This window comes from Scyliorhinus canicula, chromosome 17 (genome assembly GCF_902713615.1).
Source record: "Scyliorhinus canicula chromosome 17, sScyCan1.1, whole genome shotgun sequence".
NCBI classification, from domain to species: Eukaryota; Metazoa; Chordata; class Chondrichthyes; order Carcharhiniformes; family Scyliorhinidae; genus Scyliorhinus; species Scyliorhinus canicula.
This window is the reverse complement of record NC_052162.1, coordinates 43452148-43477116: the sequence shown is the minus strand read 5'-3', so window position 1 is coordinate 43477116 and position 24969 is coordinate 43452148. Positions and strand designations below refer to the sequence as shown.

General features: G+C 47.1%; 1 protein-coding gene across 12 annotated transcripts in view; it reads left to right on the top strand.

Annotated features, from left to right (window-relative positions):
* Window positions 1-5189, top strand: part of si:ch211-200p22.4 (phosphatidylinositol-binding clathrin assembly protein) — a 176464-nt gene extending 171275 nt beyond the window's left edge. For 11 of the 12 annotated variants that reach the window (XM_038775660.1, XM_038775658.1, XM_038775661.1 and 8 more), the window contains one exon: window positions 128-5189. In XM_038775660.1, coding sequence (XP_038631588.1) covers window positions 128-142 — 15 coding nt within the window. In that variant the 3' untranslated portion in view covers window positions 143-5189. The remainder of the gene's footprint in view (window positions 1-127) is intronic. The other variant, XM_038775664.1, reaches the window with a different exon arrangement.
* Window positions 5190-24969: the final 19780 nt, after the last annotated feature.

Here is a 24969-nt window from a genome sequence, read left to right as displayed (position 1 = left end):
ACTTAAACTATTAATTTTATATGAGTTTTTTTGTCCACTGACAAAGGTAGAAACAATTCGCTATATTCATATGTTCCTTTTCCCCCTCGGAAGTACTTTGAACTAATATCCTTCTCCATTCTCTCAGTTGCAGTTCATGTAAAGACAGCGGAACTGCATCAACACAAAGTTCAGTAAGCACCAAATACCTGGATGAAGGCTGGTGAACATAGACCACGAACAAGGCTTATTCATCATTTTAAACTGTTACTGAACTTGCATTATATTACCAATTCCCAATCTAACTTTCCAATCCAATGCAAAATCTGTTTGATATGGGAAAATGTTGAGTAGAATGCAGGCCAATCTATTTTGAGTGGTCATTGATCCACTGAACAGGCTTAAATAAATGTTGATATTTATTGTCCTGTTCAGTGCAGTTTCTTCTCTTCTCTCTACTGAACATAACTGAAAGTACTCCTGATTCTAACAACAGGAAAATGAATGAACAAGACGTTACCAATAAATATTAACAATTGAACTGAAACGGAATTGCAAGATGGTAGCCCAGCTAGGTTCAGACAAATTCTTAAAACTATTTGGAGATTCTATCTTGGGTTTTAACCTTCAGCTTACTGCCAGATGAGTATTTTAATTAAAAATTTCTAAAACAAAAGTTGCTACTTACAGTCCTGTTACTTTCTGATCTTTTTGACCATTTCCGAAGGATTTCATTCCATTATAACTGGGTGCATTGTGTTACATGTTTTTGTCTGGCAACAGTTACTGGGTTATCATCATGCTTTGCTGTACAGAACGTGAATTCATTTTTCACAATGCGTGTAAAGAAAAGATAGAGTATTTTTGGAAACAAGGTTTAATACTTGTGTTTTGGGGATGGTTATTGTGGACAATTTCAAATCATGAAGCAGCTAGTATTTCTTTTTAAAGTTGTAGTCACCAATCTGTTCCATTATTAATGTTTAGATTGGAGAAATTGACGATTATCGAATTGGAGCAAGCTGGTTAAGGTTAGGTGAAGTATTTAAATTCTATTTAAACCACTGAATGATGGATCTCGGATACAGTTTAATTAGAGATAACCTGGTCTGATTGCAGCTAAACTTACCACACCGAAAAAGGTTTAGCATGATCTGGGAGAGATGCAATTGCTTTGCTTGCTGGCAACATGTTATAGAATACTATAGCTCTGATGCAACTAGGAACATCTGTTGAAAGCAGCATGTACATATGAAGCAATTGAGCATAAGTTCCGCATCTATTTCTGTGCGTGTATACTTTTCCTCCAGATATCAGATACTCAAAAAAAGTTAATGTTATGGCTTTAGTGAGTCATGGTTTCTATGATAAAAGTTGATTTCCTCATTTTGTACATCCCACTAACTAAGCTGAAGGTGCCCATAAAATCTGAACCTACTTTTCTACTGACCAGCTGTTAAGTTGCTAAAAGGTTTTAATTCCCAAAAGCCCTTACTTCCCCCCCCCCCCCCCCTCTCCAAACACACACACACACACACTCTACAGCACGTTCTTGGTACTATTGCACAGTTTGACTAGCTACGTTTGCAAATAATTTTTAGTGTAGGTTTGATTTTGAGACTGTTTTGCAAACCAAATATATTACTAAAAGGACAATGTATCAATGGTCACCAAGCACTGGACATGCAGAAATGTGTCGTGAGAGTTGACCCACCAAAGGCAGACCACGTAATCACAGGTGCTGATATAGTAGCTATGTGTTGTATCAAGGTGCATTATATGAAAAAAGTTAGAACCGTAGGAAGAATGAGGTCAAAGCTCACAACGTGGGTGTTAAATGCAAATGATCATTGCATCACACATTATAACGTAGCACACTTTGATATTGATCTGTAAGTCTCTGGGGATGTATTTAGTTTCATTTTTATAGGACTCTTCTACACATTTTTTAAAATCCTGATCATTCTGTGAGCTAATAAATTTCAGAAGAACCAATGTCCTTGTCCTCTGGACTGGGATCAGCAATTCAACCACCAACTTTAATGGGTGGTTAGTGAGTAACTAACTAAAAGTAACTAACTTTTAGAAAGTTATCTTTCACTCTTTTCCCCCCAAAGAATTTAAACCTGACAACCGATACAATTTTAACCACATACATTTTGAGGTTTGTCTGCCCTTAGCCCTTAATGAGATTTTCAAACTTGCAATAGTAATCTCTGCTCCAAATTGCACTATTTGGTGCTTTACATCGAAGATGAAAAATCTGTTCTGAAGATTGTTGATGATGTAGGTTGGACTGTGAATGTTATATAAATTTCTGCCAACACAAAATTGGCCATATGTGGCTGGTTAATTTCCAAATACAAATCTGTTAAAATATGTGAATTTCAGTGTACATATAGCACAACTCTTCCTCTTTAACTTGCTACAGTAACCCAAGAAGACTTGTACAAATTTGTCTGTTAATTTTAATGTACATTTTTTAATATTTTAACAAATCAGAAAAACTACATTTCTCCTTTACTATTTATTTTTTAAGTATTTTTTTTTGACAGGTTTTCCCATCTAAATTAAATATTTTATAACTACATTGCAGGCTCTGAAGTCTTTGCTCCATCAGAGGCAATTAAATATCATTAGGGCTGATGAGGTTTGTTTGGTTTGCCTGTTGATTTGTTGCTCCAGGAATTTTCTCTTCCACCTTTTTGACACAGTTTAGAATCGACCTTTTTAGTTCAGTTTAAGGTGAGTTTTGTGAAAAGAAGGGAAACGGGACAAAATGTACACTTATTTAGTGCCAACGACCTATATTTTCTCTGGTTTCATCTATATGTACAAAGTTTGAAGTTGATGTTTTGAAGTACCTTTTTTAAAGAAAACAAAAATTAGCTCCAGAATTAAAATCCACCTCATTTACTCTCAGAGCACCCTCATCAAATATTTCAAGCTTTGGACAGTAGCCTGATTGTTATATTTGGGCAGATTTATAAAATACCAGGAATGCAAAATAACTCATTGATTTGTACACCACCTTAGGCTGAACTAGATATGCAGGGAAATCATCCTTTCTAAAAAGAAATTAAGCTGCAATATTTTTGTTCTAATGCATTTGAATAATTCAAGAGATGGCATTCATGTAGAAAATGATTTGTTCAAGTGTACCAGTTTTTAATATATGAAATAATTGTGTACTATTGCTTTCTTCTCTAGATAGCTTTGATAAAGTCGTTGAATAATTTTCATAATCAATGATACAGCTCAAATTGATGTAACTCACAGCCAGAATCTTTGGTTTATTTAATGAGAGGACTGTTGTGTTTGCTTCACTTTTTTTGCACTGAACTAACTATTTGAAGAGGTAGGCGGAAGGAGCTGTGATAGAAAGACAGAAAAAGTGGAGGAACACCCCTTATTTGAATCAAGACTATGTATGCCAGGTACTTGATGGGTCTTTATCTGTCATACCTCCTGCAAAGTGTACTTCATGTTATAGAATGGTCTATAGTGACAGAGTCCCACTTTATATTGCCCTGTTGGAGTATGGTGAAATATACCATGAAATAATTACAAGATCAACCTATGGAGGCTGAGCTGCTCTGCATCATGATAATATGTTTAAAACAGTCAATATTATCTTGCATAAATACAGGAAACACTCAGCAGATCATTTTAGCAAGACTAGAATTTGCCATAGTTTCAGACCTGAGGCGCTCCTGCAGCTTCAGAACACTGTAGAGAAAAATATGAATGGCTGGCTGCTCAATCTTAAGAGCAAAAGAATTTGTACTTATGCTCAGTATTATATAATCAAAGTTTGCACAAGTAATTTATTTTTAAATGGTGGATTAGAATAAGTGGCATATTTTAGGAACCTTCATTTTCTGGTAATAAGAATTACATTCCACATGCCATAGAGATGTTATTGCAAGACCCTTTTACTCCATAACATTCAGTAGAGCCTTACAAGTTGCTGGCAGCAGAGGCCAACACAGCTTGTTTGAGTCACAATTTTCCATATTGCCATAAATCATAGCTCCTTCCCATTTTCCTGCCCCACACCTTGGCTTATTGTATCTGGTGCTTTGACTTTGTGGCTTAGAGATATTATGTTAAGTTGCAGAAGGTTAGGTCTCCTTTAGTACTGATGTTCAAGGCATTTTTCTCAACTGATGGATACTTTAATGTTTTTATCAAATGTAAGTAATCCTTTATCAACCCATTACAAGTTGGCTAAAGTTGAGAGCTACCAAGTAATCTCTTAATTATGTACAAATGTGCCAATGCAGTGAGCAGTCAGCAGAGTATGCTGTAGAATGTTGGTTCCCTTACTACCTCCAACATGGAATTCTAATTGTCTCGATGTTACAAAGGTAATCTAGCTGCAATAATTTCTTCAGGTTTTGATTTGCATGGATACTCCTTCAAAAGCACTTGTCTGCATATATTTTACAAAAATATTCCTTTTTAAATAGTGAAAGCACATTGACTTGCTGCTACCATTTTTGGTGAACCAAGACAAATTTAAAATTACCGAGGAAATATTTAAACCTTCTATACTTCCTTGTAGGAATCTTGTTTCTTCAGATTCCAGCCATATACTTTGTTTAGGATGCTTTCCTCAATATAGTCTTCAACTTTTTAATAAGTCATCAGAACAACGCAATGACTTTTAAACAAGTAAAATGCTGAAAATATTTCCTTCACACTATAAACTACCTTTTCCATCATTTAACAGGCTTGTTGCATACATTTAGTGCATTAATGCTTCACTTAATAAAAATCTTCCAACATTTATATGTATCACTGTGGTAAATGTATGAGCACTGAAATAAGGGGGAGGGAGGGGCAATTACCCTAGATTTTAGTGCATTTAGAAGCGGGAGTTGAACCGAATAAATAATTACAGCACTGTGGATCGGTGCTTCTTTGTAAATAAGGCAGGAATTTCTTTCTGTTTTGGGTAGTTTGTGCTGTGAGGGGAACAAAAATTACTATCTCTGAATTGCAACAAATGAAAATTACGCTGTTGTATTGCATTTTTGCAGATTATATTTTTTGAGTAATTGAAACCTGTATATGTTATCATTTATACATTTGCAGTAACTAGTAAACTTAGAAAAAACAGCAAGTTTCATCAGGGTTGTATTTGATTCTGAAATCAGTGTATGGGCAAGTGCATTATTGCATAATAAAGGAAATGTATTAAACACTTTTGCTTGTGTTTTTTCAAGTATTAGGCAATTTTAAATGTGCAGGTGCTTTTTTAAAAAAGAACCACGTTGCGTGTTTTTTTGTTGGAATATGTAAATCCAGCTACAATAACATTTGTATTTCTCCTTACTTTGATAACATTTCGTAAGCCACTTCAGGAGAGTTATCAAAAAAAGTGACATTGAGCTGCAGTAGATATTCAGATAGAAGAGAGAATTTTGAAGGAGCAACATAAAGGAGAAAGAAGATGCAAATAAGTATAGGGAGGGAAGTCCAGATCTTAGCACCTGGACAATTGAAAGCATGGTAGCCAATGGTGGAATGGAAGAAATTGGGGATATGCAAGAAGCCAAAATTGGAAGATTGCAACAATTTTGGAGGGCCAAAGGAAGCCACATAGATAGGAAGAGCTTTGAAAACCATGACCAGGAATTTTTTTAATCAATGTTTAGCAAAACTGGGAGCTAATGTAAACCAGCAAGCATTTGGATATTTTAAAATGAACCAGTAGGTGGAAAGTAATCTCATGAGCAGCTCACTGAGTTGATCAACCTGAACATGGTGAGCCTGTATTAGAGCAGGTGAGCCTGTATTGGAGCAGCAAAGCAGGTCAGGAGAAGGTTGAACACAACGAGGGCCCCCGACACCCCTACCCCCAAGGCAGGCAACCCCGGCCTAATATGCAAAAAAATGCCAGCTTGACACCTTGGCAGTGCTGCTGCCAGCACCAGGCTGGCACCCAGGTGGTGCCAGGGCACCACCCTGCCCAGAGGGCATGCAGCTGGGGCCTCCGATCCCCTTGGAGACCGCCACGAATGTCATTCTGTCTGGTCCCCGTTTGTGGGGGGCCAGTACCAAATGGCGCTTGCCCGATGTCCTCGAGGCAAAGGGTTTGACTCCCATAGCCTCCGATACTTTGGCAATCTTTACATTAGAATAAGGCTTCAACTATGCATATTTGCTTTAAAAAAGTGGTCCTGCCCATTGTGGGTGGGATTCCCCTTGCAATATCTTGCGAGATTGCGTTGAATCTCGCGAGGCGTTGCGAGCTGGGTCGATCCCGGGAGTGGAGTCTCCCAGCTTTCACCAGCCCCGCTGCGCCACAGCACGCTGCTTTTCCGACGCAGCATGGCTGGAGGATCGCACCCGTAACATTTTTAAAGTAAGCAACTGAGAAATCTAGCAATGATATGTTAATTTGAGCAGGAATCTCCAAAGCAGATGCAATTATAGAATCCAACAAAATCCTGGTTGTAGAATGAACATGGCATAATTCCTGTATTGGACACTGAATCGGCAACTAAAGGTTTTCGGAACATATGAAAAAATGTGAGACAAAAAATCCTTGTGGCCAATTTAGGGAAAAGTGAGGGGCAAGGTTGAGACGACAGGCCTTCATGAATAACCTCAGCCGGTCCAGGAATTGACCTGTACTTTTGGCCTTGCTTGGGAACTGAACCCGTACCGTTGGCCTTGCTCCGGTGGTGTAACCGTATTGTCGCTGGACTAGTAACCCACAGACCCAAGACAATGATCTGGTCCTGGGTTCGAATCCCACCACGACAGATGGTGGAATTTAAACTCGACTTTTAATTCCAGGTAGTTTATAATGACTTCTAATGACGAACATGAAACCATTGTCATAAAGTCCCATCTGGTTCACTAATGTTCTTTAGGGAAGGAAATCTGACGACGTTACCTGGACTGGCCACCATGTGTCTCCAGACCCACAGAAATGTGGTTGACTCTTAAATGCCCTCTGAAATGGCTGAGCAAGCCACTCAGTTCTATTCAACCACCATGAAAGCACAAAAAAGGAATGAAACCGGACGGACCACCCAGCATCAATCCAGGCCCCGGAAACAACAACGGCAAACCCAGCCCTGTTGATCCTGCAAATTCCTTACTAACCCCTGGGGGCTTGTGCCAAAGCTGGGAGAGCTGTCTCACAAACTAGTCTAGGAACAGCTTGACATTGTCATACTCACAGAATCCTGCCTTACAGACAATGGGCACGATTCTCTGGCCTCGTTGTACTTGAGCGAAAGCACAATGCGGCCGGTGAATCCTGGGAGAGGCCTCTCTGCAGCCTCTGCACCTCACGGGATTCCCTCAAATCCTGCGAAGCATTGGATTCAGAACTCCGTCCAATAGGGGCTAGACTAAACAGCACTCGCAAAAGTAGATCGGAAACCTACTTGAGACCTACCTACCCAGGATCTTCCTGCCTCGCTCGATTCACCGGCCTTCCCAGCGAGATCGCAGCCGGGCACGCCAATCAGTACTGGCCCACAAGAACATGGACCAGGCGGAATGGCACCCAGTGGGATCTCCCAGGCCATCAATGGCCCATGGATGGTCAGGGTTAGTGCAGGGTGGCCTGCTGCCCTCCCCCTGGAATGTGGACACCTTGGCATTGCCCAGCTGGTACCTTGGTACTGCCAAGCTAGCTGGAGCACTGCCAGGGTGGCACTGCCAAGGCTTAGGGTCCATGGGGGGGGCCATGCCCATGAAAGGAGGGTGGAGAGGCGTTTGTAGGGTGCGGGTGTGCAGGGCAGATACGTAGAGGTCTCTGGGAGGGTTGACGGGTGGGGGTCCTGGAAGGGGAGTGTACTTTAAGGGGGCTTGGAGGGGCCCCATAATGGGGTACCCTCACTTGGGAGGTGTGGGATATGTATGTGGGGGGCCCATAAGCTCACTTAGAGATCGGGGCATCCTTTCAAAATGACAGCCCAACCTCGGAGTTCAGCTCCCCAGGGCCGGGCCCAAAAAAATGACCGTGTCATTGGATAGCAGTGGGGAACTAAAACTCGCTGAAAATCCCACCACAAATTAACTAGTAGTGACTATGCACAGTTCTGGGGGAGACAAAGTCCCATCTTCACGTCGTGTTGTGTGGCACTACCACCATGCTAAATGGTATAGACTTCAAACAGATTTAGCAACTCGAGTCTGGGCATCCATGAGGTGCAGGAGAGCACGGTAGCACAGTAGTTAGCATAGTTGCTTCATAGTTCCAGGGTCCCAGGTTTGATCCCTGGCTTGGGTCACTGACTGTGTGGGGTCTGCACGTTCTCCCCGTGTCTGCGTGGGTTTCCGCCGGGTGCTCCGGTTTCCTCCCACAGTTCAAAGATGTGCAGGTTAGGCAGAATGGTCATGATAACTTGCCCTTTTTTGTCCAAAAAGCTTAGATGGAGCTACAGGGATAGGGTGGAAGCGTGGGCTTAAGTGGGTGCTCTTTCCAAGAGTCAGTGCAGACTCCATGGACCTGGGCTATCAGCAGCAGAGAATTATATTCAACCCCAATCTGCAACCTTGTAACCCAGCATATCTCCTACCATTACCACCAAACCAAGGGATCATTCCTGGTTCAATGAAGTATGCAGGAGAGTATGCCAGGAGCAACATCAGGCATACTGAAAAATGAGGTGTCAACCTGGTGAAGCTACAACATAGGACTACTTGTGTGCCAAGCAGCAAGTAATAGGCAGAGCTAAGTGATTCCACAACAAACACACCACAGCTAAGTTCCGCAGTCCTGCTACATCCAGCCATGAATGGTGATGGGCAATTAAACAACTCACAAGGGGGAAGAGGCTCCACAAATATCCCCATCCTCAATGATGGAGGAGCCCAGCACATCTGTGAAAAAGACAAGTCAGAGGTATTTGCAACAATCTTCAGCCAGAAGTGCCGAGTGAATGATCTATCTCAGTATCCTCTGGATACCCGTGCTGCCTGAGCATAGTGGTTAGCATTATGGCTTCACAGCACCAGGGTCCCAGGTTCGATTCCCCGCCGGTCACTGTCTGTGTGGAGTCTGCATGTTCTCCCCGTGTCTGCGTGGGTTACCTCCCACAGTCCAAAGATGTGCAGGTTAGGTGGATTGGCCATGCTAAATTGCCCTTAGTGTCCAAAAAGATTAGGAGGGGTTATTGGGTTCGGGGGAATAGGCTGGAAGTGAGGGCTTAAGTGGGTCGAAGCAGACTTGATGGGCCGAACGGCCTCCTGCACTATGTTCCCCAGCATAACAGGTGTCAGTCTTCAGCCAATTCGATTCACTCCACGTGATGACAAGAAACGGCTGAAGGCATTGGATATTGCAAAGGCAACCGCCCTGACAATATACCGGCTCTAGTACTCAACACCTATATTCCACAATTTGCCATGCTCCTAGCCAAGCTGTTCTGGTATAGCTATAACACTGGCATCTACCCGGCAACAAGACAAATCCAAACCAGCCAATTACCGCCCTATCGGTCTACTCCCATCATCAGCAAAGTAATGGAAGGATGCATTGAGGGTCACTCAACTCGCAACTCTGCAGACAGTGAAGCAGTCCATGTCCAAATTCAACAAGAGCTGGACAATATCCAGGCTTGGGCTGACAAGTGGCAAATTGTATTTGCAGCACATTACCAAGCAATGACCATCTCCTACAAGAGAAGATTTAACCATCAGCCCTTGATATTCAATGGCATTACCATCGCTGAATCCCCCACGATCAGCATGCTGAGGATTATCATTGATCAGAAACTGAACTGGACTAGTCATATTAATACCAGGGCTGTTCAAATGCTAGGAATCCTATGTTGAGTAACTCCGCTCCTAACCCCCCTCCCCTCCAAAAAACCTGTCCACCATCTATAAGGCACAAGTCAGGAGTGTAATGGAATACTCTGCACTTGTCTGGATGTGCAGCTCCGACAACACTCAAAAAGCTTGACACCATCCAGACAAAGCAGCCCTGCTTGATTACTACTCCTTCCACAAATATTCAAACCCTCCACCATCGACAAACAGTGGCAGCCAGGTGTATCATCTACGAGATATACTGCAGTAACTCCCCAAGGTTCCTTAGACAGCACCTTCAAAACCCACGACAACTACCATCTAAAGGACAAGAGCAGCAGGTACCTGGGAACTTCACCATCTGGAAGCTCCCCTCCAAGTCACTCACCACCCTGACTTGGAAATATATCGCCGTTCCTTTGCTGTCGCTGGGACAAAATCCTGGAACTCCCTAACAGCACAGTGGGTGTACCTACACCTCAGGGACTGCAGCGGTTCAAGAAGGCAACTCACCACCACCTTCTGGAGGGCAACTAGGGATGGGCCATAAGTGCTGGCCTAAACAGCAATTCCCACATCCCATAAATGATCTTTTTTTCTTTCTAAATTTAGAGTACCTAATTATTTTTTTTCAATTAAGGGGCAATTTAGCATAGCCAATCCACCTAACCACATCTTTGGGTTGTGGGACTGAGACCCACGCAGGCACAGGGAGAATGAGCAAACTCCACATGAACTGTGACCCTGAGCCAGGATCGAACCCGGGTCCTCGCCGCTGTGAGGAAGCAGTGCTAACCACTCTCACCGTGCAGCTCCATAAATTAATTTTTTTAAATCACAAATCCGCTGTCCAGCCAACTGAGCTAACCGGCTGACAAAACGAGATAGTGAAAGATATAATAGATAGAATTTACAGTGCATAAGGAGGCCATTCAGCCCATCGAGTCTGCACCAACCCTTAGAAAGAGTACCCTACCCAAGCCCACACCTCCACCCTAACCCCGTAACCCAGCAACGCCCCCCCCCCCCCCCCCCCCCACTACCTTTTTGAACACTAAGGGCAATTTAGCATAGCTAATCCACCTAACCTGCACATCTCTGGACTGTGGGAGGAGACAGTAATGAAACAGTAACAGGACAAGTAAGAAACAAAGGATGTGTCCAGAGAAGGTGTAAATGGAAACAGTCCCTGGTAATACTCCCTGAATGCCTCATTTATCTTCCCCGGCTCTGACACCACATCCCCAGTCCCAGTCCGTATCCTCAATATTTCCCTGGACGCGACCTGTCTCCGCACTGGTGCACCAGCATGCGGCTCGCCTTTTCCCAGTACTCATATTGCACCCCTCTTGCCCTACGTCATTTCCCGACTGCCCTCCTCATTGTCAGCCTGTCAAATTGCCCCTGCAACTTTTTCTTCCTCACCAATTCCTCCGTGGTGGGCAGCCTTGAACACTCCCTGTCCACCTCCATTATCTCGCTCACTAGGAGGTCATATTCCTCTCTCCTTTCCCTATCCGCAAACAAAATAATTTCTCCCTGGACCACTGCCTTCAGCACTTCCCAAAAAATGGCTGCTAACACCTCCACATTCTGATTCAACTCTACATACTCCTTAATCGCTGCCTGCACCTTATCATGAAAACCTCCATCTGCCAACAACCCCGAATCAAACCTTCACCCCGGCCTCTCCACCCGAACCAAAATCTCCCGGCTCACCACAGAATAATCAATACTCAAATACACCTTAAAGACGTGTGAAAAAAAGGAATACTCCCTTCCCCCCATGGTTCTAAAAACACCATGGATTCACCATACCCATCCTCTCCATAAATCCACCCAGCTCCCTTGCCATTCGTACCCTACCCATCGACCTGGGGCTCGACCTATCCACCCTCGGCTCAAGGCCACAATTAAAATCTCTTCCCATGATCGACTGATGCGTGGCCAAATCCGGGATCGCTTCCAGCAAATCCCTCATAAAACCCACATCATCCCAATTTGGGGCATACATATTTACCAACACCACCGGCGGCACCTCCAATACCCCACTCACAATCAAATACGTCCAACCTGGATCCCTCACTTCCTTCGCACTCAAAAAATCCCATTTTCTTCTGCTCATTAAAATTGCCACTCCACTCGATTTTGAATCAAAACCTGAGTGGAAAACCTGCTGACCCACCCTTTCCTTAACCTAACCTGTTCCTTCACGTGGGGGTGCATCTCCTGCAGAAATACAACCCGTGCTTTCAATCTCCTAAGGTGCGCGAAGACCCGCAATCTTTTAACCGGTCCGTTAAGGCCCTGGACTTTCCACGTTACCAACCTTTCTGGAGGTTTACGCCTCTAATTCCCTCTACCGTCCATTATCTTCCCCACTTAATTCCAGCCCCTTAATTCCACCCTATACCTAGCCCATCCCAGATGGCCCTCTTCTCTGCCCCTGACCATCTCATCTCTTACCACTGCCACGTCGCGACCACCTCCCCAACCCCCCCCCCGGCCACTCCTGTCAGCCTTTCCCCCACCTCACTTCCGTTCACCAGCATTACTTGCTAGCATGGCAGCCCCTGCCCAAAGGCTCTTCCCAATGATCTCCCCTCCTCCTCCCCGCACTCCTCAGATCAAGGAAGAAGGCTCCTGCTGACCTTACTCTCCCCCACCCAAACAAAGACTCCTGAACATCAGATTACCTCCCCCAAAAGCAAACAAACAAATGCTAAACACAAACAGCCCCACAAAGCAGGAGGGGGAGATGGGAACATCCATCCCTTCATAGACCCATCACCCCTACCACCCCTTTTAATCCCAACAGTGAACAGCAAAGCCATCCAAAAAAGGACCCCTCCAAACATTCTGAATTCTCCCTCTGTGTACCCGAACAAGCACCGGAATGTGGCGACTAGGGGCTTTTCACAGTAACTTCATTGCCGTGTTAATGCAAGCCTACTTGTGACACTAATAAAGATTATTATTATTATAATTATGATTATACAAGGCAGGAGAGTGATGATAACCCGCTGTGAAGTAAGCTCTGGTGCTCCTCAGTCTCTGCCATTGTCTCACTCCTGTCTTCTGACAGGACGCTCCCACCCATCTCCTGCACGTGGTCTGCATCAGGGGCTCTTGCTGTAGGCCCACTGTGCCCGGGGGGGGGGGGGGGGGGGGGGGGGGGGAAGGGAATGTGTGGGGAGCAGAGGGCAAGTGAGATTGGGGTGCAGACTGGCCCACTGTGAGGAATAACATGACAGAGGCTTTGCATGTATCAGGTGTAACATGTTTTCATTATGTACATTTAAAACCCACATTGTCTCTAGCTAATGTGCCCCTCCCCCCCAATGCCCACTCAGTGATCCTCAGTCTGAAGCTCCCATGCTCTACCTCTACACAAGGTGACTTCCCAGGATGCACGTCGGAGGTGGACGCTGCCTGCTGCTTCTCACGCCCTTGGCCTGTGATGTCCCTGGTAGTCATCCTCTGGAGGGCCGAGAGCCAGAGGGCCCCGGCCGACTTACTGGTGTTGCTGGCATTGCTGTGTCCGCTAACCTTGAGACATGCCAGTGTTAGGAGGTGTGATGAATGGTATCGCTATAACTGCTGTAACTGTACCTTGTCTTTAATACATTGGCCCTTTAAGACCGGGCTTGGAACTCTGGGGGACTCTGCCTCTGGCTCTACCCCTAGGAAACTGTATATAAGGTGATGCTTAGTGGGCAGCGTGCTGTGAGCACACTTCTCGGCAGCTGTCTGGTTCTCTGGTAATTAAAGCCTTTGAATTACCAATCTTCTCTTTTGAGTCGTAATTGAGGGTATCTCAATTTAATTACCAGAAACATCAAGATGGACAGCGCTCTAAAGCCAGAGAAACTCAACCTAGACACTTGGTCGCCGGAGGCCCCAGAAATTTTTAAATATTGGCCTATTTTGAGGCCTATCTAAATTCTTCAGAGACTGAAGTCGACGGCACTCGCAAGCTAAGCTTACTACATACCCGGGTGGGCCATCAACTCTCCTCCGTGATCGAGAACGCTACAACGTACGAAACTGCGGTCGAAATACTAAAGAAACGCTTCGTAAAGCCGATTAACGAGGTACACGCCAGACATTTGCTCTCAACCTGCCGCCAGCGCTCCGAGGAAACTCCAGACGAATACGTGGAGAGACTCACTGCGCTCGCGAGGAACTGCAATCATAAAGAAGTGACGGCAGAAGTCCACATGACCTTACATATTCGTGATGCTTTCATGTCCGGTATCAGGTCCTCGTACATCCGGCAGTGGCTCCTAGAAGACGGGGCAAAGGACCTCCAAGGCACGGTAACGCTCGCCTCTTCTCTAGAAACGGCCCACCGTAACCTCCATACATACTCCGCGGACCTTGCAAACCCCTCTCGATCCCCTGCGCCACGCGGCGATCCGCTCACTCCGGGGGCTCCCCATGCTATTTCTGTGGGCAACGCCAGCACCCACGTCAGCGTTACCCGGCCCACTCCACGATCTGCAACGACTGCGGGAAGAAGGGGCACTTCGCAAAAGTCTGCCTGGCTGGGCCCAAAGGCCGCAAACAAAAGTCTCACCGGGCCCAGGAATCAAGCTCCCAGCCTCACAGGCCCCGCAACGCGGCCGCGCGGCGGCCGGTCACGCCTACTTCTAACGCGTCATCGACCTCATGCGAGTCATGGGAGCGGCCATCTTGGCGGCAGCCATCTTCGAATCCCGACATGTGCGACCGACGGCGGTGGCCATTTTGTGACTCCCGGTGGCCATTTTGTGAGTCCGACTCAACCGAGGACTCTGACTACCCGCAACTAGGAGCGATCACGCTCGATCAATCGCGGCCGAATCACCTGCGGAACTCAATGATGCGGATACAAATCAACGGCCACGACACACCCTGCCTATTCGACTCCGGGAGCACGGAGAGCTTTATTCATCCGGACAAGGTAAGGCGCTGCTCCCTGCGCACCCATCCCGCCTCCCAAACTATCGCCCTCGCTTCGGGGTCCCATTCAGTCCAAATCACGGGGTATTGTGTCGCGGACCTTGCGATTCAAGGTGCAGAATACACCCGCTTTAAACTTTACATCCTCCCTCACCTCTGCGTCCCCCTGCTGCTCGGTCTGGACTTTCAGTGCAGCCACCGAAGCCTGACACTGAAGTTCGGCGGGACCCTGCCCCCACTCACGGTATGCAGCCTGGCGACACTCAAAGTTGCAGCACCCCCCCTCTTCGCGAACCTCACTCCCGACTGTAAGCCCGTCGCCACCAGGAGTCAGCAGTACAGTGCCCAAGACATGACTTTTATCAAGTCAGAGATTCAGTGGCTACTAAAAGAGGGGGTCATAGAGGCCAGCAACAGCCCTTGGAGGGCTCAAGTATTGGTAGTCCAATCCGGGGAAAAGCAACGAATGGTAGTGGATTATAGCCAGACCATAAACCACTTTACGCAACTCGATGCGTACCCACTTCCCCGCATAGCAGAAATTGTGAATAAAATCGCCCAGTATCGGGTATTCTCCACGGTCGACCTAAAATCAGCCTATCATCAACTCCCTATCCGCCCAGAGGACTGCCCCTACACGGCTTTCGAAGCAGCCGGTCGGCTGTTTCACTTTCTCAGGGTCCCTTTTGGTGTCACAAACAGAGTCTCCGTTTTCCAAAGAGCAATGGATCAAATGGTGGACCAGTACGGTTTACGGGCTACATTCCCGTACTTGGGCAATGTCACCATCTGTGGCCATGACCAGCAGGACCACGACACAAACCTGAGGAAGTTCCTCCAGACTGCCCGGGCCCTCAACCTCACATATAACAAAGAGAAATGCGTGTTCCACACAACCCGGCTAGCCATATCGGCTACGTCGTGGAAAACGGGGTTGTAGGCCCAGACCCCGACCACATGCGTCCCCTTAAGGAACTCCCCCTCCCCCGTAGCCTCAAGGCACTCAAACGGTGCTTGGGGCTCTTCTCCTATTACGCCAGTGGGTCCCCAGATATGCGGACAAAGCCCGACCACTCATTAAGACCACGGTTTTTCCCCTAACGGCTGAGACCCAGTCAACATCATCAAGGCTGCCATGCACGCGGTGGACGAAACCATTCCCTTCCAGGTAGAAAGCGACGCATCAGACGTCGCCCTGGCTGCTACCCTCAACCAGGCAGGCAGACCAGTAGCGTTCTTCTCCCGAACCCTCACCGCCTCGGAAATTCGGCAGTCTGCAGTCGAGAAGGAGGCACAAGCCATAGTGGAGGCCGTGCGGCATTGGAGGCACTACCTAGCCAGTAGGAGGTTCACCCTCGTCACCGACCAATGGTCAGTTGCCTTTATGTTCGATAACGCACAACGGGCAAAATAAAGAATGACAAAATTCTGAGGTGGAGGATAGAGCTCTCCACCTATACGTATGATATTAAATATCGCCCGGGGAAGCTCAACGAGTCCTCGGATGCCCTGTCCCGCGGCACATGCGCCAACACGCAAACCGACCGCCTAAGAGCCATCCACGATGACCTCTGCCACCCGGGGTTCACCCGGCTTGCCCATTTCATCAAGGTCCGCAACCTACCTTACTCCACAGAGGAGGTCAAGGCCATGACCAAGGTATGCATGATCTGTGCGGAGTGCAAACCGCACTACTATCGACCAGACAGGGCCTGCCTGATAAAGGCCTCTGGGCCCTTTGAGCGACTAAGTGTGGACTTCAAAGGGCCCCTCTCGTCCACCAACCGCAACATCTATTTCCTCACCGTTACCGATGAGTTCTCCCGCTTTCCCTTTGCTGTCCCCTGCCCCGTTATGAGCTCGGCCTCCGTGATCAAGGCACTGCGCAGCATCTTCACACTGTTTGGTTTCCCCACTTATATCCACAGCGACCGGGGTACATCGTTCATGAGCGATGAGCTGCGTCGATATCTGCTCAGCAAGGGCATCGCCTCAAGCAGAACGACGAGCTATAACCCGCGGGGAAACGGGCAAGTGGAGAGGGAGAACACGACAGTTTGGAAGGCTGTCCTTCTAGTCCTATGGTCAAGGAGTCACCCAATCGCCCGCTGGCAGGAGGTCCTACCCGATGCCCTACATTCCATTAGGTCGCTCCTCTGTACGGCCACGAACGAGACCCCTCACAACCGTTTGTTTGTCATCTCCAGGAAGTCCACCTCTGGAGTTTCGCTTCCACGTTGGCTGACGACTCCGGGACCAGTTCTATTCCAGAGACACGTGAGGTATTGGGACCCCGTCCTGAGACCTCACCGGCCGGAAGCCAGAGAAGTTTTTGGAAAGTTGGGGAGAGAGGGAGATAAAGGTATGCATCTCAGACAAACCAGCCAGCATAGACTCAGTGTGAGATGGCCTTGACCAGACCAGAAGGAAGGAAGGAAGCAGGGAACAGACCATCAGCAAGAACCACCTTTGTGAAGACGAGCCAGAGGAATTCCAACGATCAGATCCATAATCTACCAAGCCATCTCTACGGCTAGTATACTTGAATCTAGGGTATCCTTTTGTTTTATGTGGGTAATTTAAAGGTTACTAGTATTATTATTCATAAACTTATTACTTGTGTTTATCCTTTGTTCATCTTGCAAATAAAGGCACCTGTGTAAAACTTTGATTGATATAATGTTTTTATTAGATTTTTCATTTTTTTTTACAATTAAAGCAACAGACATAAATACAATATAATATTACGCCACCCTGGGCAAGTGCGCAGTCAATTCCAGCCCCATGTGCTTCGGAGTCATAGCACAATGGATTAACCAATATATCTTATAAAAATTCCTGATGTTGTTTGGCCCTTGGCTGCCCAATAATTATAGTCACCAGGTTTGTAAGTTGAAAGACAAATTACTGAAATATGCAATAAATGCAACTGAATACAACAATCTAATACCTACTACCGCCTTTGACTGCCCTACCCTCTACCCACACACACAAGACAGACACAGAGGTGCGGGAAGGGTCAAAATAATAAGAATGAAGGTCAAAAGATAAGAGGCTTTGCTTCAAATGGTGGTTCTTTAGCACACTTTACCACAGAATGCTGACTGATCAAAGCCTCTTGTTTACAGCTGGTCCTTGCACAGTCATTCATTCAGCGTCCCCACAGATTAAGCAGTACTTTCAGGCAGCAGGCATTCTGGAGAGATATTTTAGTTCTCGTCAAACTGGGCCTTCAGCTCGACGGTCACATTCAGGCCTATATCTTTCTGAATAGACATTTATTTCACAACAAACCTTGCGTTCAGCTCGTGGTTTTACTTCAGATCTCCTCGGTCACAAGAGAATGACATCCAGACTTGCTGGAGAGAGAGAGAGAGTCAGCCCTCCCAGTGGTCTTTGGCAGATAATTAATTGGATCTTTTTGGAGAGAGTTAGTTATGTCCCTTCATCCAGGCTGCAGAATGAAAAGTTAAACCAAACTGCAACCTTGTGACTCTGAAAACATTCCAGTGGGACAGGGCGGCATGGCGGCACAGTGGTTAGCACTGATGCCGCACAGCGCCAGGGACCTGGGTTTGATTCTGACCTCGGGTGCCTGTCTGTGTGGAGTTTGCACTTTCTCCCGTGTCTGATCTGGTTTACTCCCACAGTCCAAAGACGTGCAGGTTAGGGGGATTGTCTATGCTGAATTGGCCCTAGGTGAGGTTACGACTATGGTGTGGGTTTAGGCGTAGGTAGGGTGCTCTTTTGCACGGTGGCGCAGTTGTTAGTATTGCTGCCTCACGGTGCTGAGGTCCCGGGTTCAATCCCCGCTCTGGGTCACTGTCCGTGTGGAGTTTGCACATTCTCCCTGTGTTTGCACGGGTATTGCCCCCACAGTCCAAAAGATGTGCAGGGTAGGTGGATTGGCCATGCTAAATTGCCCCTTAATTGGAAAAAATGAATTGGGTACTCTCAATTTAAATTTAAAAGGTACGATGCTCTTTCAGAGGGTTGCTGCAGGCTTGATGGGCCTTCTTCCACACTGTAGTGATTCTTTTAATCCAAACACCATTCCAAATATCCAATCAGCACCAGTTACCGGGCACAGCACAGCCTTTTGGGCCCATTCATCGAACACCAGCCACAGCAATCAAATCGAGTTATCACTGATTAGTCTATAATCACCAGTCTAAAACATCACAGCTTCTCTGGAATCGTCTATTTGAATTAAAGGCACAGGTCACTGCTTGCTGCTTCTTTAATTAACGATACAGGCTGCTGCCTTAAAGACACATATCTATAAATCAGCAACGGATCAAAAATGTAAAGCAAAAATAAACGAAACGGGAAATAAGGGAAAAAGCAGGAAGGACCCTTATAATACCATAGTAACATACATGACCACAGAATGGAACAGGAGAATGGCATAGTAATTGGCTCAGCACAATATTAGATAAAACTGAATGCTCTCATGACCCTACCAGGAACCGAAGGAGAAACAGGATAAGGACATAAAGACATAACAAAATGGTGCACACCCTCCCATGCCACAACCATCATAAGAAGACAGGATAAATTTTCTGTGGCAAGATCATGTATATAAACAGTTCCCTAGGCCCCAGAAGCGCCATGGACATCAGTGACCCATCACAGCCATCTCCTTTGGATATCCAACCCAATTGCACCCATGCAGAAGTCAAGAGCAGATGCATCATACACAGCCCTACAAAAAAAATACACAATAACCCAGTTCTAAAATGAAATTACACACATAACCCACCATGCAACCTAACACCAGTCCAGGCCGAGAGCAGACCAGCAACATTCAGACAATTACTGGCAACAAGTCCAAGTTGTTCTCAGACCCATGGTTTCTCATTGAAGAAGAAGAAAAGAGGGAAGACTCGCGTTACCCGAGCTAGCCCACTGGGCCTAGTACTAAACCTTGCGTCCTAGTAGCTCAAGGAAAAAGCAAAGTGAGAGACCCAGTGTTGGACTCAACCTCCAGAGCCTCCTGGAAATTAAAAAGAAGGAAGAAAGAGCAAGAACCATGAGAACTAATCATTCGGATATCAAGGAAACAAAATCCAATCCAGACCCCAAACTTCTCATTGCCGACCTAGTCCAGAACTGTTCAAGAATAACACAGGATATTATATCCCAGGACCTACCACACAACCCCCAAAACCTACACCCTCCCGAATGTCGGGGAGGAGGGAGCTGGCCCTCCCTCCCAAGATGCCCAGTTAATGGATGTCACACACCAACGAGGGGGAGAGCCAGCCACGTTCAAGATAAGGAGGAACTCTTGCCCCAGGGAAGAAACAGGATATCTATCAGCACAGTACTCAGCCCATCTCCAAGTCTCCATGCACTTGGGAGGGGCCAAATTCAGACTCTCTTGCACCCCCCCCCCCCCCACTCCCCCACCAGGGACGTCCCCAGAAAGGGCACCCCGATTCTCAAGGACAACAGGATACTGGCCGCGGCATCGGATCTGACCTAGTCCAGAACTGTCCAAAAACAACACGGGAAATTATATCCCCAGGACCTTCCACACAACCCGCAAAACCTACACCCCGCCTAACCTGCACCTACCCAACCCCGTCCAGGGCAAAGCACCACCCCCATTCACACAAAAAAAGGGAAAGTCTAATTATTCCAATGCTTGCCAGGAGGAGACCCAAGGAGAAGAACTGTTAAGACACCCATCAACTGGGCATCTTTGGAGGGAGGGGCAGCTCCCTCCTCCCGACATTCGGGAGCCCCCACCTGCTCCACCGGTTCAGACCAGGACAGGGTCCAGCACACTCACCCTAACAGAAGAAGACGAAAGAAACTCTCAGGGAGGGAACATCTAAACCAACTCACGACAACCACGGTCACACGAGGAATACCCAAGGCCACCCTCCTCCCCAGTCAACAGCCATGGAAACAGATCTCACTTCAACCTGTCCTGATAACAGGCAAAATTTTCGAATAGTTTTGATAGTTCCAGAGAAAGCTAAAGTGAGAGAACCAATCTAGGAGAAAAGACCAAGTGAACCCAGAGGAAGAGTCAGAAGAGAGCCCGTCCTTTCCAGAGTAACAAGACGTCCACCTGGGCCATTGAAGGACAAAAGCACGGATTCTTAAGTTATGTTCGAAAGGGAAAATGTCCAGAAACGGATTATCTCTAACTGGGGGGGGGGGGGGGGGGGGGGGGGGGGGCTAACCTAAATCTTAGTGAGGACGAACTAACCCTCCCAACTCCAAACTTCCACCCCTCTCCAACTCCAGCTCCACTTACCTTCCCTCTAAATAATATAGGGCGTGATAAGAATGAACATCTCTCTTCCCCCAACCACAAGAATTATAACATATCATAAGGCATAATAACAAATAAGAGTGAAACTGCATGAGGGAGCTGTTGGCTGAGTTTGGGAGCTTCTCGGGCTATAAGTTAAATCTAGGCAAGAGGGAGGTATTTGTAGTACACCCGGGTGATCAGGAGGAGGGAATTGGGAGGCTCCCGGAGGGCAGTGAAGAGTTTCAGATACCTGGGGGGGCAGGTGGCCAGGAGTTGGGGGACTCTCCATAAGCTTAATTTTACCAGGCTTGTGGAGCAGATGGAGGAGGAATTCAAAAGGTGGGACATGGTGCCGCTATCGCTGGCGGGTAGAGTGCAGTCCGTCAAAATGACGGTTCTCCCGAGGTTTTTGTTCCTCTTTCGGTGTTTGCCCATTTTTATCCCTAGGGCCTTTTTTAGGAGGGTGACTAGCAACATCATGAGATGTTTTTGGGCGCATGGGACCCCGAGGGTGAAGAGGGTCTTCTTGGAGCGGGGTAGAGATGGTGGGGGGCTGGCGTTACCCAATCTCTCGGGGTATTATTGGGCGGCCAATATGTCGATGGTGCGCAAGTGGGTGATGGAGGGGGAGGGGGCAGCATGGAAACGGATGGAGAGGGCGTCCTGTGGAGATACAAGCCTGGGGGCCCTGGTAACGGCGCCGTGGCCGCTCCCTCCTACGAGGTATACCACGAGTCCGGTGGTGGCGGCTATCCTCAAGATTTGGGGGCAGTGGAGGCGACATGGGGGGAAGTGGGGGGCTCGATGGAGGCTCCGTTAAAGGGGAACCATCGGTTCGTCCCGGGGAACATTGATGGGGGTTTCCAGGGTTGGCACAGAGCGGGCATCAGACAGCTGAGGGGCCTGTTTATTGATGGGAGGTTTGCGAGCCTGGGGGAGTTGGAGGAGAAATTTGGGCTCCCCCGGGGAACATGTTCAGGTATCTGCAAGTAAAGGCGTTTGCTAGGAGGCAGGTGGAGGGATTCCCTTCGCTTCCCGCGAGGGGGGTGAGTGACAACGTGCTTTCGGGGGTCTGGGTTGGGGAGGGGAAGATATCTGATGTCTACAAGGTAATGCAGGAGGTGCAGGAGGCGTCAGTAGAGGAGCTGAAAGCTAAGTGGGAGGGGGAACTTGGGGAACAGATCGAAGATGGGACATTGTCTGATGCCCTGGTGAGGGTTAACTCTTCCTCCTCATGTGCACGGCTTAGCCTCATCCAATTCACCGGGGGGGGGGGGGGGGGGGGGGGGGGGGGGGGGGGGGGGGGGGGGGAGGGGGGGGGGAAGAGGGGGGGGAGGAGGGGGGGGGAAGGAGGGGGGGAGGAGGGGGGGAGGAGGGGGGGAGGAGGGGGGGAGGAGGGGAACTTGACTATGTTTGCTTATTTAATCTTAATTTATTTTTAAGTTCTCTTGTTGTTCACTGGGTTTGGGGGGGGGTGGTGTGATACATGCGTTGTTACGGTCTTGGGGGTGTTACAGTTATTATGGTGTTTCATTGTTGCTTTTTATTGTTTGTGGTTATATTTTCTGTAAAAAATCCCAATAAAAATTATTTTAACAAAAAAGAGTGAAACTGCACAGATTCCATTTCTCATTTTTGACCAAACATGAATCTGCTAAATCAGGATAACCAATGGTACAGATATACCAGCGAACCCACATTTCACATTCTCCTGGAGGAAAAAAGAAAGCAGCAAAAAAACAATAACATGATCAGCAATGAGTAATGTCCAGGATGACGGACGGGTTGCAGGGCAGTCCTCAAGATAATGACATCTTCCCGGTCATACAAAACAGAGGCAAAGGATAAAGAGCATCAATGGCCATCATGATGCCTCAAGTATCCGATGGTCGAACCATGAGACACCATTACTTCCATCATGCCGCTACACCAACATCAGGCAGTCCATATCCCATGGAGGGGGAAATGACTTGACCAGTTCGGCCACTTCCAACCACTCACGACAAGCATCAAGAACAGGAAAATACAGGACCAGTGATCAGAGGACCAAACCGACCTCTGACCTCAGAGGCATGTGTAGCCACCTAAAATGGACACTGGGCTAACAAGATGGAGAATCGCTAAGACTGCAGGGAAAAAGCAGTTTAGCCAAGGCAGCAGTCTGCAAAGACTCATTAGCATTTTGCAAGCAGCAAAACTAGTTTCTGGCCAGGTGGAAGATCTCAAACCAAAGGTGATAATAGCAAAACGCTTTGCATACTAATGAGGCAGTCCAGATCTAGGCACACACAATGGCAAAATTTGGGTTTGAATAAGATACTTTAAGTGGATGTCCAGACAGAGCGGCACCAGAAGTATCCACTATAGAAACCGCCCCCGCCATCAAGAAAGACCCTCACATTGGAGGAATTCAAAAGATATCGATTGGGAGTGATCCAATCGATACCTGAAGGTAAAGCCCGCCCCGAAAAGGCACGGACATTGGGGACCCCTATAAAAGATAGACCCCCACACACGGTCCTGTCTGTTGTTTCGTGCTCCGGCTTTGACCAAGAACTCCAACCTGTATCCTGACTCCAGCCGTTGAGCACCAGCCGCCGAACCGTAAGTGCCAATACGACGCTCGCTACGCGAACCAGGCCCTCTAGACCCCCAGTGACCAGCACGCTCTCTGAAGGTTGCAGACCAAGATCGGAACGAAGGCCTCGCTCCCTGACCTTGCCTGTTCCTGTTTAGTTAAGTATTCTGATCGCTTAGTTTAGTCATAGCTTAGTCCCTTAGCGTGTGCATGCGTATTTATTATAATTGTATAATAAATATTGATCGTTTGGAACTTACTAATCGGTGTATCGTTTTATTACTTTGAACCTGACCTTGGAATATTTGTGAGGTGTCTATACGGCATCTGGCGACTCCTGAGCTGAAAATACATACATAGAGCCTAGTAGTGTTAAGCACACGGCCTTTAAACGGAGGCGTGTTAATACACTCCAATAAACGCGTATTACACCCATAGTAAAACGTGCAACACATGGTACATTGTGCTCCATCAAATCTGACGGACCAGCCTCGAAATCAAGATTATTGAAGCATGGCAGCCAATTTTCGAACTCACTCAGGATGTTGTCTACCACCTCTCGCCAGGGTGAGGGCCCAGGGGTACACCCCACCCGGTCCCCTTCTCGCGAACCCGTCAAGCCATGTAGCAGGATCTTGGCAACACGGAGGCAGGCCCCCACAAGGGAAAGTACTCTCTCAAGTGCAAGAGCTTCCTCATGCACCTCCACTGCGGCCATAAAAATACATCACAACTCTTTGAAATTAGTGCTGATGCGTCTGTATTGCAGAGCTGAGATTTTCAGTCAAATCAACATCTTCATTGGCAGCCACCAGTCAATGCATACACCACCATCTGCCCAATAGCAACTGCACCTCTGCAAGAAAGGACCCACCACAGCCCACTCCAGCCATCACAAACCAACGACGATTTAAGCATTTTATCTCTGCTCTTTCTTGCAAAGACATTGACCAAACACTTCCTGGGACATAGCACAAGTCAGGCACCCCAAAAAAAGACAAATATGAAATGTGCACCAGGATGAAAAGAAGGATTAAAGGTTGAGCAGACCTGGAGCTCGCAAAAACGCAGCTGCTCCTGCACTCATATCACGCGACTCTCTTATTTGAAGTTTGATGTTGATAATTCATCGAGTTACTATGGCGTGTTATTTGGCCAATATACTAATTAGATGGGAAGAACTGAAACTAATTAAGGGATACATCAAAGGGGGCTGCATTACTATGGCTCATTGGGTTCACCTCCAATATTTTTGTTATGTATTAATTTAAGATTTTGATGTGGTTTTTGGAATTGTGTTAAATGCCACAGGAGAAATGCTGATTCAGGGGAACCACAGATTTGAACCAGGGAGGTGGGATGGAAATTTTCGGAAATGGGAGGAGAAGGGGATTAAGACACTAAAAGATTTGTT